Below are 15,000 nucleotides of genomic sequence, written 5' to 3' on the forward strand. Positions count from 1 at the left end.
CTTCGGTCGTGCCGCCGTCCGTCGTCACGGTCGAGACGTCTGCGGAAGGACCTTCCGTTTCAAGATCGTCGGGAGCAAATGCTGAACTCACGCTCTCGATGCCACTGTCTCGATTGGGAATCTTAGACGGGCCGAAGTTCGATCTGTCACCGTCTTCGCAATCCCGGCCTTGCCTGACCGACCCGCAACCGTCACAGGTCTCGTTGCCCGAAGAAGCGGTCCGTGGACCCGGGCACCGACACGTCGAAGCCGCCTCGTTTGGACCCTCGTAATCTGTGTGGCTCTCCCTCAACGTCCTCGACAGTGATGTAACTTCCGGATTGTCTGTGTACATATCCACTCCGCAGCTCTCCTGCTCTTCGATGCAATCGGCCGTCGTCGTCTTCCGTGACAGCTTCGGACTGCGCCAATGGAAGAAAAAGAACATGGGTCAAATATGAATGACATCCAATTAAAAGCACCGAATAACTCACCCCTAGGCATGTGTATGATTATTATCAGGACTTTATATCTGCAATTCAGGCGTTTTCAACCTTTTTCTGTGTCTGTACCCATTCGGTCCCAGAGGGAATGCTCCCTCCCAGAAGTCTGGCAAATTCCCATTAAATGCAAGGGATTTCCAAGGAGAATGAAGTATTTTTTTTAACGTCATTGCCAAGCTATCCTTATGCTATTCTGTTGAAGCAGAATCTCCTTTGATGACTTCCTCCATACCACAGCATTGTTAAAATTGCGTCATCCTTCTCTGCTGGGAACAGTTCATATTTTGTTGTTTAGCACAGACCAAAATGGAAACAAAATGTCTCAACTCGATCCTTAAGGATACATGTGCAGATCCTTGTTTATATATTTATATATTTATATATATATTTATATATATATATATATATATATATATATATATATATATATACACGTTGAACCCCCTAACTTGACTGGAAAGCAAGGCACAGATTGAGTCTCACCCCAGCAATTGCTGCACAACCTGTTAGCAACAATTGCAACCTGCCACGCTCACACATTGTCTCTGCCCCGCTCACACATTGTCTCTGCCCCGCTCACACATTGTCTCTGCCCTGCTCACACATTGTCTCTGCCCCGCTCACACATTGTCTCTGCCCCACCCACACATTGTCTCTGCCCCGCTCACACATTGTCTCTGCCCCGCTCACACATTGTCTCTGCCCCGCTACTCAACCATTAACAGGTTTGCAGTCAGGAACATTAAATTTGACTAAGGAAGCACACTAACTCTATGCCATGACACTGACGTCATGCACATAAATTATACAATATATATATATATATATATATATATATATATATATATATATATATATATATATATATATATATATATACATATATATATATATATATATACTGTATATATATAATTTTTATATAAACAGGAATTAAATTCCTGCATGGGGCTAAGTGTGAAAAACTCTGACAACATGGGATTCGAACCAAGGACCTCCATCGCTTTCGCGGCGACAGCAGAAATATATACATATATATATATATATATATATATATATATATATATATATATATAACAGTGCCAAATTAAAACAAAACAAATTAAAGTTGCTCTTTGTCCAATTTCCTTTGCAAACTCTCATGGGCACGTAGTCCTCATGGGCACGTAACAACCCTGTGGACCCCTGGATGAACAACATCATTATCGTTTGTTGTTGAAAACAAGGCATTTTCCATTACACATTTAAATATTTTTAAACATTCGGTAAGCTGCTGTCAGCAGGAAAGGAGCGATGATGTAATCGTCTATTTGAAACCTCGTCTTTATACCTCGGTCCTCCAAACTTGTTAACAAGCTCCATGACACTGCTCAGGCTATCTGTAGGGCCAAGCTCAGGCCTACACTGCTGGTCATCCATATTCCGCAGAGGGACTGGGGGAAGAGGCCGGTTTGGAGGAGGTGGAATGATCCGAGCTCCTCTCTTTTCCAACCCGGTGAGGGTTGAGGGCTTGGGAGGCACTGTTGATGAGAAAAACAGAGAAATAAATAACAAAGTAGCACTTGAGGTGAGTACACACTGGGCCTAATAACAATAACATTTAAAGAATAATAAAACAGTAATAATCGCCCCTTCTTGGCCGAAGATGGCCATTCACGTGTGACTTGTGAACACCTGTGAGTGTGAACAATGGATAAAATCAACAGGACTTCGATTGAGGGATGCTAACCTCCATGGGAAGCAAGAAGCCGAGTTTCAGGTGTTAACCCTTTGTCACAGCAAATAAAGCTGAAGGGTTAAATGTCAGAAACGTCAGCTTCTCCTTGCACCTCAATCAACGCCCTGCTGATTGTATCCATTATTCTACCTGTCCACCGATACAGATTGGCACTGGCATTGACCAGCAAGACTAGTCCTTCATTCTACCTGGGAGTGTGAATCTGTTGAAAGTGTAGGGGCTGCAGCCCACATAGAAACCACACTCGAAGATAACAAGCAGTGTAACCAGGTGTCAACTCCGAGATGACCAGAACACCTGCTAACCATAGTTTAGGCAGGAAGTAGTAAATTGTTCAGGATCAATAACTCGAACAATAACTCCACATAGGACACCATGGGATGTATAACATCCGTCCAGTGCTGGCAGACGAGTGCTTTGGTTTAACGTTGGCAAGCACCTTGATGCATGCGGAATACCTACATGACCCTTTAACATACTAACCCTAACCCTAACCCCAACAACTAACCCTAACCCCAACAACAAACCCTAACCCTAACCCTAAACCTAACCCTAACCCTAAACCTAACCCTAACAACTAACCCTAACAACTAACCCTAACCCTAACAACCCTAACCCTAACCCTAACACTAACCCAAACCCTAACCCCAACCCTAACAACTCACCTTGTCATGAATGAACCACAATGCACCATGGCAGGTGTGGAGAAACAGGCATTACACAGAGCAAACAAGGAGACATCGTATAGTAAACCCTGCCACGTTCACCATCTGGTCCTCATACACCGCCATAACAGCGTAGTTTACACCTTGTTGTCCCAATTTCGCAGAGAAGAGCCGCTAAATGTCTGCAGAAAGCCAAGCTCGGCAGCGAGCCGCGTGCGGTAGCAGACAAGCCTTCCGCATTCTGAGGTCTGTGTGGGCCGGCTTGTGAATGCAGATAAGAGTGCGTTATTGTGTTCCCAAGGTGAACACGACATTACTGTGAGCAGCGAAACACAAGAGCTTACAAAAAAAAATGGGCAATGAAAATGGCGTCAAATCTGTTACCACGGCTAGAAACACAAACAGAGGGAAAAAGTACCAACAAGGTAACGTGAAACCTATAATCTTTGATTCCTGAGAATATTTTTCCTCGCCATTGAACTTCTCATCAGCTCAGCAATTAAAAAGAAGAAACAACCAAAATTAAATCGATAATGGGGACAATTTTTCCTGTGACATGTGACCAGTGGTCATTCCGTTACCAAAGGAGAACAACAATAGAACAATAGCGCAGGTTAAACTTTCACCTCCATCAATGGATCACAACACCTTAAACATGATACAGTAACATCAAGAGGGTAACTGAAACAAGTTTATCCCAAATCGTTCATCAAATGAAAAGGTTTATTTGCTCATTCAGTGAGCCAAGAGAGCTTCCTTGGTTTGAGGTACTAAGGAAGCCAGCCGGTTTGGACCAGACCTGTAAAAATACTTGCGCACCACTTATACTATAGCAACTAGGCCTAAGAGGTACCTTTGAAGATAGTTTTTGGGGGTGAGGGGCCTTCAGAGGCCTAAAGAGTGCAGCAATGAATAACCAGATGTGGCCGAAGGCTTGGCTACAAATAGGCAATGGATCTTTCCTTAAGGCCAGAGCTTGTCCATGACCTTTATCTCGTGGAAAGTCATTCACTTTAGAGCGCATTTTCCACTCGGTGCCTCGGTGGTGGCCAAATTCAAAACGCCAGGCCTCGGAATGTAAAACTTCGCCTCGAGTCTGCTACGAAAGTTCCAATTCCGCCATTTTTTTTTTTTTTTGGGGTGACAGACTGTAACAAGAATGCGATTCCTAAAGCTATTCAGCATTCCGTTTTTCTCCACCCCCTCTCAATCTTCCTCCGTTCCATTCTCGCCTTCCGCATGTCATTCCCGGCAGTCAAAATGCAAGCGGCTTTCAGGTAGAAAATTTCAATGACGAATAAAGAAATGAGAAGTCTCATTAATACAGGGTGAGTCAAAAGTAGCGCCCCATTTCTGTTTTTTCGGCTGTCAGATTCTTTCTGGGATGTCATGTTGTTAATAATTATTGTCTTGCAGATTATTAATTTTCTTCGTTTATTTATTTTTGTTTTTGTTTTGCAGGTTATTGCTGAGAGTTTGGAAAGTTACTGAATTTGCACCAAATTGAACCATGAATTACCTTTCAATGAATGGGCAATGAAATGGTACTAAGGAGAATGTGAGTGTGATGTGACATGTGACAAATGACTACCGCATTGCGGCCGTGAAACATTACTACAAATGTAATGAACAACCAACGATGGCGGCACGCCGTTTGGCACAGGAATTCGATATTAACCCACCCCAGGGAAGTAACATACGATTGAATGTCGAGAAATTTGAAGCAACAGGGTCGGTAGCCACTGCAAAGCAGTCCGGTCGTCCGAAAACGGCGACGAATGTAGCTAAGGGTTTTCCCCGTAATAATTTTCCCCCGAATAAATGGTTAGATAAACATGTCATTCATTTATTTCTACCTTCTTGTACACTGTAATACAAATGGCAAACAAACAATCAACTGACAGAAATATATATATATATATATAAACAGAAATCGGGCGCTACTTTTGACTCACCCTGTATAAGGAACATGTGTAAGGCATCACACATGCAAAAAATATATATATATTCGACCCCTTCCCAGCCTCCATCCCACCACCTTCCCATCCATGTTTTTCCCCACATTTGATATCCTATGACCTACATCGCATCCTCTTCCATCATTGACATTTGACACCTATCACCAGCCAACCTCATTTCCTTTTTCCTGTCTATTGCTTGTTTATCAGCCTTTTCAATATGTCACCCCATCCCTTTCACTGCCTTTTATTCATCCTTTGTACAGTTATTAATTAAAATGGCCCGGAATATATTACCCAAAATTTGAGTCACTCTGAAGCAGACGTACCTTGCGGTTTCACTTTGGAGCTCCTCTCTGTGAAGGCAGTGGGTGGTGCGTGGGTAGAGTGCCTGTGTGAATTGACAGCATTGGCACATGAGTTGGGTGGCACGGTCGAGTCCCCGACACGCCTGCGGCCTGGTACGGGGGTTCCTCTGTCGTTACCCGGTGTCCTCACGAGAAGCTTTCCTGCAAGTAACAGTCCAAGAAAGCATTCCATGTCATTGTCGCGCTTTCAGAACATGGATGCGGCTTGCAGAACACAGTAGCAGTTACATTATCAGCGACGAAAGAACCACATACTGATAACCGAATGGCTTTTAAAACAGCTTGCAAACTCAGTTACCTTAAATGCAAAGTTATGCGTTCATGGCAGTCTTTACACATTGCAAGTTCAGTGTCAGTCTTCAGATATTTTAAAAACAACATGGCGGCTCTAAAAGGCATCACGATGCCATGGATCACCACCTGCTGTCGTCTCGTCAATATTTTTTAAATCCACTTCACATGGAGAATTTCTTCAGCTGTAGGAAAATGCAAAGTGCGGAGCATTCAGATGTTTCAACACCGTCCCAGTTGAGTTGGGACTGAAGCCCCCCCATCCTAGCAATGTTTCCAGCTGTTGTCGGCTTCAAGAATTTGCTCAAGGTCCCGGTTTCCATGGCCGGACCACCCACGTGGCAATGCCTGGAACGGATCCCATGCCCCTCTTTCTTGACGCCGACCGCACGTACCCACCCACTCTTTCAATGCGTGCTCGTCTTCCCAGCTGTACAGTACAACCTTCAGGGTATTTTGTAGCACACCTTTTACACACTAACGTGCCCAGGACTCAGATGTGGGCAAAATGTGGGCAAGGTGTTTGTATATTACAACAATCTTTTGTGGGGTGAATCTATTTCTAGGAATGACTTTGTCAATATAACAAATAGTAAGAGTATCTCCATTTGAAAATTGTATTACAGTTATCTGAAGTTGTGTGCTGTAAAAACAAAGTCAAGGATTCAAAAATTATTTGAGAAATGATCATGAACGATGAGCTTACAAACGATACCATTCTGGTTGTCTCAAACTGTGCACTTGAACATTACTGACAACTCCCAACAAAACAAGCTTAATCACAAATGCTTACGAGGATAAGGGTCAGGATTCCATTTATTATCATTACCAAAGGATTATTTGCCAATCACAGAGCATTTCAATAAACGTCACTAATTCTGAAGCGTTGTGCAAACCGGAGAGTCCACCAGCATCAAAACAGCAAACCGCACACCAGACTTCCATAAACACTGTACAACGCACACACACACACACACACACACACACACACACACACACACACACACACACACACACACACACACACACACACACACATCCATAATACTGTACAACACACACATCCATAATACTGTACAACACACACACACACACACACACACACACATACCCATAATACTGTACAACGCACACACACACACATCCATAATACTGTACAACGCACACACACACACACACACACACATCCATAATACTGTACAACGCACAACGCACAGCCATAAATACTGTACAACACACACACACACATACACACACACACACACACACACACACACACACACACACACACACACACACACACACACACCCATAATACTGTACAATGCACAACACACAGCCATAAATACTGTACACCGCACCGCACGCTTCTATAAGTACATACAGTACGGTACTGTGCACCACACTCACAGCCATGAAAATTGAACACTGTCGCCGAACACTGCCCATCCCTACACCCCCCATTTTAATATACGGTTTAGTGCAAGCTGGGCTAGCAGGATCGCAGGGAGAGTATCCATACACTCTGAGTTGTCTCGCCTGGATTTCAGTGTTGACCCAGATATCAACTTCCCTCCTGGTGTTTCGCATGCAGGGTGAACCATCAATATGTGCACCGTCTCTCAGATTGGCAGTAAAGGGGTTTCCTGGGTCTGCTATCACTATCTGCTGGACGTTATAAATATCTCATGGTCTCCTTCGTGAAGAGTAGACACGTTACAGCCAGAACCCTGAACAAGTTACAAACTCCTGCCTGGTCTGTGAGCAGCAAGTGGCCTGGTCTTCTCAGAGATTCCTTGTACACCAGGTTACACTGCTTGCTGTCTGAGCATGTGGTTTCTGTCTGGGCAGCAGTTCCTGCACTACACACAAAATGGCCATGTGGTTCACATGTTTCATGTTAACTGCCTTCTTCGGGATACGAAGGGGCGACTGACACAAATAGTAAAATCAGTAATGCACGTTCTATGTTTTTCGATTAAAGTGCTGTTTAAAGGTCAAGATAAGACTTGAAATGCTTTGCAAAGTTCATACAATTTTCACAGGAACAAGGAGTTCATACTCTACGTCCCCCGCCTTTTGGATGTAACGAGGAATATACAGTCACGTGAAAAAGTAAGTACACCCCATGTAAAGTTTTGACTTTTTCAACATATTTCAACATACAGCTGTTTGATCTTCATTTCAACAATATTGAAAGATAAAGGTGATATAATATAACAAATATCATGAAACATTTACATTTTGTAGTCCATTGTATAATTAAAATAAACATAAATGCAAATTTCGCATGTGGAAAAAGTAAGTACACCCCTACATTTATCACTACTTCAAATACCTAAAATTAGAATCAGGTGCACCAACTCAGGTGCAAATGATTAGAACATCGTGAGAGAATCTTGGAGGAACCTGTCTTATTTAAACCTCAGACATTTAGTTTGGTTTATTCTTTGTTGTTGAAGTGTGTGGCGTCACCATGCCTAGATCAAAAGAGCTCTATGAGGCCTTCAGAAAGAAGGTTATAGATGCCTACGAGTCTGGGAAGGGATTTAAAATGATCTCCAAACAATTTCAAATCAATCATTCGACTGTGCGGAAGATCATCTACAAGTGGAGAAGATTCCAAACAACTGCCAACTTGTTCAGACCAGGCCGCCCCAGCAAGTTCAGCCTGAGAGCAGACCGCAAGATGCTGAAAGAAGTCTCCAAGAACCCCAGGATGTCATCACGAGACCTACAGGTAGCTCTTCCCACTGTTGATGTCAAAGTGCACGAGTCTACCATTAGAAAGAGGCTGCACAAATTTGATCTACATGGGAGGTGTGCCAGGAGGAAACCTTTGCTGTCCAGAAAGAACATCAGGGCAAGACTAAAGTTTGCCAATAAACACCCAGGCAAAGACCAGCACTTCTGGAACAATGTGCTCTGGACAGATGAGTCAAAGGTAGAGCTATTTGGCCACAGTACCAGAAGACATGTTTGGCAAAAACCAAAGACAGCATTTGACCACAAGAACCTGATACCAACTGTAAATCATGGTGGTGGAAATATTATGGTTTGGGGCAGCTTTGCTGCATCGGGGCCTGGGCAGCTCACCATCATATAATCCACTATGAATTCTTCATTGTATCAGAGGGTGCTTGAGGATAATGTGACGCCATCTGTCGGAAAGTTGAAGCTCAACCGAAGGTGGACCTTGCAACATGACAATGACCCCAAATATACCAGTAAATCCACCAAGGAATGGCTGAAAATAAAGAAATGGAGGGTTCTGGAATGGCCAAGTCAAAGCCCGGATCTAAATCCCATCGAGATGTTGTGGGGGGATTTGAAATGAGCTGTGCATGCAAGAAACCCCTCAAACATCGCACAGCTGAAAGAATTCTGCATGGAGGAGTGGGCAAACATTTCTCCCAGTCGATGTCAGAGACTGGTAGACAGTTATAAGAAACGCCTACTTGAGGTTGTTTCTGCCAAAGGGGGCAATACCACCTATTAGAGCCAAGGGTGTACTTACTTTTTCCACATGCGAAATTTGCATTTATGTTTATTTAAATTATACAATGGACTACAAAATGTAAATGTTTCATGATATTTGTTATATTATATCACCTTTATCTATCAATATTGTTGAAATGAAGATCAAATAGCTGTATGTTGAAATATGTTGAAAAAGTCAAAACTTTACATGGGGTGTACTTACTTTTTCACGTGGCTGTGGATGTCCGCAATGTGAAAGCTAAATGTTGAACGTTTTTTCAAACATCGCATGCACAAGCCAAGCGACTGAGATGGTTGCCATGGCAACATAATTCAGCCAATCACAGTCATCATCAAATCAGGTCGATGTAATGTCATGAGGAATATAGATGTCTGCAATATGAAAACTAAATGTGTTTTTGAAAGATCTCGTATGCAAAAGTAAATGGACGGATGATCGGTTGGTCGGTCGGAGCTCATTTTAATGTTCCCATCTCCGACCTTGTCGGAGTTGGACAAAAAAGAATGTCCAACTGAATACTGTCCTCATGCATAAGATTAAAGTAGGTTTGGAGAAGTTAGTACAGTATTCCGGAAATTGGATCAGGTGACCATGTACAGGAGAGAAGAGTCCACCGAGCTTGTTTGTTAACACTTTGACATGAATTATTTATTATTCTTTGCACAAAGACAGTTCATAGATCAATGGACCATCTTCAAGCTTTAAAATACACAAAGAGCCAAATTCTCATCGATTCAATCCCATTGGTTATCTCGAACCACTTAAGGATATAACCCAGAACGTTCTGATGCTGTTTAATTACTTGCACCAGGGGAAAAAATTGCCTTAACTTAGCACAGAGTGCAGATGAAGTTCTCCTCTGTAGCACCAGCGGATCCATTCCTGGCAAGTTTACAAGGCCTCAATTCCCCCAAAGGCCTTCAATGGAGATGAGACAAATAGATCAGAGAGATACTCGGTACTGCTTGTGTATTAAACAATGGGAAAGTAAACGATCAACGAATATCAAATAGTAAATGTGCTTTGGGCCTGTTGCAATTGTTCGGGTTAGGGTTAAATCTCGTGTTGAGATTTAACAACCATTGAGGGCCATTTTAATTGTGGTCGTGAAAAAAACACTATCCGAGGTGTACGTTCGCTTTCGATGCATCGCCCTAGTGTTCTGTACAGGGTCTTTAAAGCTCACTTATTTACCTTATTGTGACGTCATCGAATAAAGCAGAGAAAGCGATCAACGAAAGACCAAACTACCAGGAGGCAATTTTGGCTATCAATCATACATTACGTGTGTCATAATGTGATACAGCATTCATATCCTAATACCGCATGTCACAAGGTAATCCAGAACGGCACTCAGTGGAGAGCATACCTCCACCTGGTTGGCCATATATCACTCAATGGTGAAGAATCACTTAAAACATTCTACTAGCTGGATCCGAATCCGGATCTTCACCAAAATTGAATCGATTCTTTCTTGTCACACATGCAATCTATCCAACAAGTTTCGCCCAAATCGATCAATAACTTTTTCAGATATCCTGCTATGTATCATTTTTGGCCCTATCTCCCAATGGTGAATAATCACTTAAAAAGTAAATAATTCTCATATCCGAATCCATATTCAAATCTTCACCAAAAGTGAATCGATTCTTCCTTGTCACACACACAATATATCCAACAAGTTTCGTCCAAATCCATCAATAACTTTTTGAGATATCCTGCTGAGTATCGCTTTTGGCCCTATCTCCCAATGGTGAAGAATCACTTAAAAAGTAAATAATTCTCATATCCGAATCCATATTCAGATCTTTACCAAAATTGAATCGATTCTTTCTTGTCACACATGCAATCTATCCAACAAGTTTCGCCCAAATCGATCAATAACTTTTTCAGATATCCTGCTATGTATCATTTTTGGCCCCATCTCCCAATGGTGAATAATCACTTCAAAAGTAAATAATTCTCATATCCGAATCCATATTCAGATCTTCACCAATATTGAATCGATTCTTTCTTGTCAGACACTTAACCGGTCCACCAAGTTTCGTCCAAATCCATCAATAACTTTTTGGGATATCCTGATATGTATCATTTTTGGCCCAATCTCCCAATGGTGAAGAATCACTTAAAAAGTAAATAATTCTCATTTCCGAAACCATATTCAGATCTACACCAAAATTGAATCGATTCTTCCTTGTCACACACGCAATCTATCCACCAGGTTTCGTTCAAATCTATCAATAACCTTTTCAGATATCCCGCTATGAATCATTTTTGACCCAATCTCCCAATGGTGAAGAATCACTTAAGTAGTAAATAATTCTCATATCCGAATCCATATTCAGATCTTTACCAAAATTGAATCGATTCTTCCTTGCCACACACACACAACCTGTCCACCAAGTTTCCTCCAAATCCATCCATAACTTTTTCAGATATCCTGCTATGTATCATTTTTGGCCCTGTCTCCCAATGGTGAAGAATCACTTAAAAAGTAAATAATTCTCATATCCGAATCCAAATTCAGATCTTTACCAAAATTGAATTGATTCTTCCTTGTCACACACACAATCTATCCAACAAGTCTCGTCCAAATCAATGAATAACCTTTTGAGATATCCTGCTATGTATCATTTTTGGCCCAATCTCCCAATGGTGAAGAATCACTTAAGTAGTAAATAATTCTCATATCCGAATCCATATTCAGATCTTTACCAAAATTGAATCGATTCTTCCTTGTCACACACACAATCTATCCAACAAGTCTCGTCCAAATCCATCAATAACTTTCTGAGATATCCTGCTAAGTATCGCTTTTGGCCCCATCTCCCAATGGTGAAGAATCACTTTTGAAATTCCAGTAGCCGGATCCGAATCCGGATCTTCACCAAAATCGAATCATTTCGTCCTTGTCACATGCACTACATCTCCGCCAAATTTCGTCCGAATCCGTCCACAACTTTTTGAGATATTCTATTCACAGACAAACGGACAGACAAACAGACAGGGGTGAAAACAACCTCCATTCAACTGTGGTGGCGGAGGTAACAAACAACAACAAGATACCTATCGTACATTGGACCTGTGTGCCTTGGAACAATCTCTCTCGAGTTATTTGGAAATATTCAACCCCATCATGTGTGCCTTTCCTGATGCAATAATTATTATTTTCTCCAAGAGACTCCACATTTGTTTAACCCCGACGGTCTCTCCAGTACACCCTCCACATGGTTTACCTCTCCGTTCCCCTGAATTACCATACTATCTCTTTCTTTGAACCTACCACAGCCTCCCCTGTTTATCCTACACTCCTCTTTCATATTCCTTTTATCAACTGAAATTATCTTAAGTCAGCCAACCTTTCCCCTCCTCTTGCGCAAATTAATGTAACAAAAAGATGAACCCTGAGATGTAGAGATGGAGCGGACAAGGATTAAGATTCGTGAAGATGCACAGAGTGTTTTGTTTATTGAGGGAGTATTATCGCAGGCCTGCTCGTGGAAACATTGGATGAAATTGCTCGATCAATAGACAGCTCTTTCCAGACTTCAATTAGTAGTCTTTGTTGCCTGGTTGATCCATTATTGCCTGAACTTAGCAGAGAGTGCAGGTGCAGTTCCCTTCTGTACCACCTGATGATCCATACCTGGCAAGCTTACACAATATCTTAATTCACCGAGGAATTCCAACGTGGACGAGACAAATAGACCCGAGAGATTTCTGGTACTGTTCATGCTTCACATGAAATCAAAATGGAAAATGACAAACGAACTGCGGATGCTCTGTCTGAACTGAACATTGACTTCCTCTTTAAATTACTATTTACCTCCAATTGTGAGCTCATCCAATAAACGGAAAACGGGAAACACAATAAACCTGAAAGACCATTCTACATATAGTGCACGCGCCACAGCATGATATTTTCATATCCGAAAACCACATGTCTCAGGTAATTTTCCCTTACTTATCCCATCATTATTTTGTTTCTTGGGATAATGTGATGATAATATCTGTCCACCAGTCTCTTATTTCATCCTAAGAAACCACGTAACATGAGATCTTTTTTACGCTCCCGCGACTGTAGTTGTGATAGCCAACACCAACACGCTCCTTGAAAGACCATGATGGTCATACCAATGGTTGTATCACCGCACACACACATAACAAATGTGTGGAAGAGGGAAGTTCTTATTTAAATCCACGTGACTTCCACTAAATTTTAGGAAGAAGGCCTCCACCAGCCTCAACAGTTTACGATGCTTTCCCACTGATAGGCAGGATCTGTATTAGGATCTTCACTAAAATCGAATCAATTGTTCCTCATCACATGCCCAACCTGTCCACCAAGTTTTGTCCGAATTTGTGGATAACTTTTTGAGATATAATGTATATCGTTTTTGGCCTCGTCTATCAATTGTGAAGAATCACTAAAAAAAAATTCGAATATTCAGATCTTTAGCAAAATCTAATCAATTCTTCCTCGTCACATCACCATGTCCACCAAGTTGTGTCCGAATCTGTGGATAACTTTTTGAGATATCATGTTATATATCGTTTTTGGCCTTATCTATCAATTGTGAAGAATCACTTTAAAAATTCGAATATTCAGATCTTTAGCAAAATCTAATCAATTCTTCCTCGTCACATCACCATGTCCACCAAGTTGTGTCCGAATCTGTGGATAACTTTTTGAGATATCATGTTATATATCGTTTTTGGCCTTATCTATCAATTGTGAAGAATCACTTTAAAAATTCGAATATTCAGATCTTTAGCAAAATCTAATCAATTCTTCCTCGTCACATCACCATGTCCACCAAGTTGTGTCCGAATCTGTGGATAACTTTTTGAGATATCATGTTATATATCGTTTTTGGCCTTATCTATCAATTGTGAAGAATCACTAAAAAAATTCGAATATTCAGATCTTCACCAAAATCTAATCAATTCTTCCTCGTCACATCACCATGTCCACCAAGTTGTGTCCGAATCTGTGGATAACTTTTTGAGATATAATGTTGTATATCGTTTTTGGCCTCATCTATCAATTGTGAAGAATCACTAAAAAAAAATTCGAATATTCAGATCTTTACCAAAATCTAATGAATTCTTCCTTGTCACTTACCAACCTGTCCAACAAGTTGTGTCCGAATCTGTGGATAACTTTTTGAGATATCATGTTATATATCGTTTTTGGCCTTATCTATCAATTGTGAAGAATCACTAAAAAAAAAATCGAATATTCAGATCTTTACCAAAATCTAATGAATTCTTCCTTGTCACTTACCAACCTGTCCAACAAGTTGTGTCCGAATCTGTGGATAACTTTTTGAGATATCATGTTATATATCGTTTTTGGCCTCATCTATCAATTGTGAAGAATCACTAAAAAAAAATTCGAATATTCAGATCTTTACCAAAATCTAATGAATTCTTCCTTGTCACTTACCAACCTGTCCAACAAGTTGTGTCCGAATATGTGGATAACTTTTTGAGATATCATGTTATATATCGTTTTTGGCCTTATCTATCAATTGTGAAGAATCACTAAAAAAAAATTCGAATATTCAGATCTTCACCAAAATCTAATGAATTCTTCCTTGTCACTTACCAACCTGTCCAACAAGTTGTGTCCGAATCTGTGGATAACTTTTTGAGATATCATGTTATATATCGTTTTTGGCCTTATCTATCAATTGTGAAGAATCACTTTAAAAATTCGAATATTCAGATCTTCACCAAAATCTAATCAATTCTTTCTTGCCACATTACAAACCTGTCCAACAAGTTTTGTCCGAATATGTGGATAACGTTTTGAGATATCATGTTATATATCGTTTTTGGCCTTATCTATCAATTGTGAAGAATCACTATTTTTTAAAATAATATCCCGATCTTCACCAAAATATAATAAATTATTTCTGGTCACAATACCAACCTGTCCACAAGGTTTTGTCCGAATTTGTGGATAACTTTTTGAGATATAATGTTGTATA

At 41.0% G+C, this 15,000-nt stretch overlaps 1 protein-coding gene across 4 annotated transcripts in view; it reads right to left on the minus strand.

Annotated features, from left to right (window-relative positions):
• LOC137437508 (FYVE, RhoGEF and PH domain-containing protein 1) overlaps window positions 1–15,000 on the minus strand; it is a 246,501-nt gene that overhangs the window by 92,270 nt on the left and 139,231 nt on the right. For 3 of the 4 annotated variants that reach the window (XM_078766002.1, XM_078766001.1, XM_068131886.2), the window contains 3 exons: window positions 5,173–5,352; window positions 1,813–2,002; window positions 1–401 (listed from right to left, as the gene is read on the minus strand). The exon at window positions 1–401 is cut by the window's left edge and continues 53 nt beyond it. In XM_078766002.1, coding sequence (XP_078622128.1) covers window positions 1–401; window positions 1,813–1,901 — 490 coding nt within the window. In that variant the 5' untranslated portion in view covers window positions 1,902–2,002; window positions 5,173–5,352. Of the gene's footprint in view, window positions 402–1,812; window positions 2,003–2,885; window positions 3,136–5,172; window positions 5,353–15,000 lie in introns of those variants that run through there. The other variant, XM_068131888.2, reaches the window with a different exon arrangement.

This window comes from Myxine glutinosa, chromosome 12, assembly GCF_964187855.1.
Source record: "Myxine glutinosa chromosome 12, kmMyxGlut1.1, whole genome shotgun sequence".
Classification (NCBI taxonomy): domain Eukaryota; kingdom Metazoa; phylum Chordata; class Myxini; order Myxiniformes; family Myxinidae; genus Myxine; species Myxine glutinosa.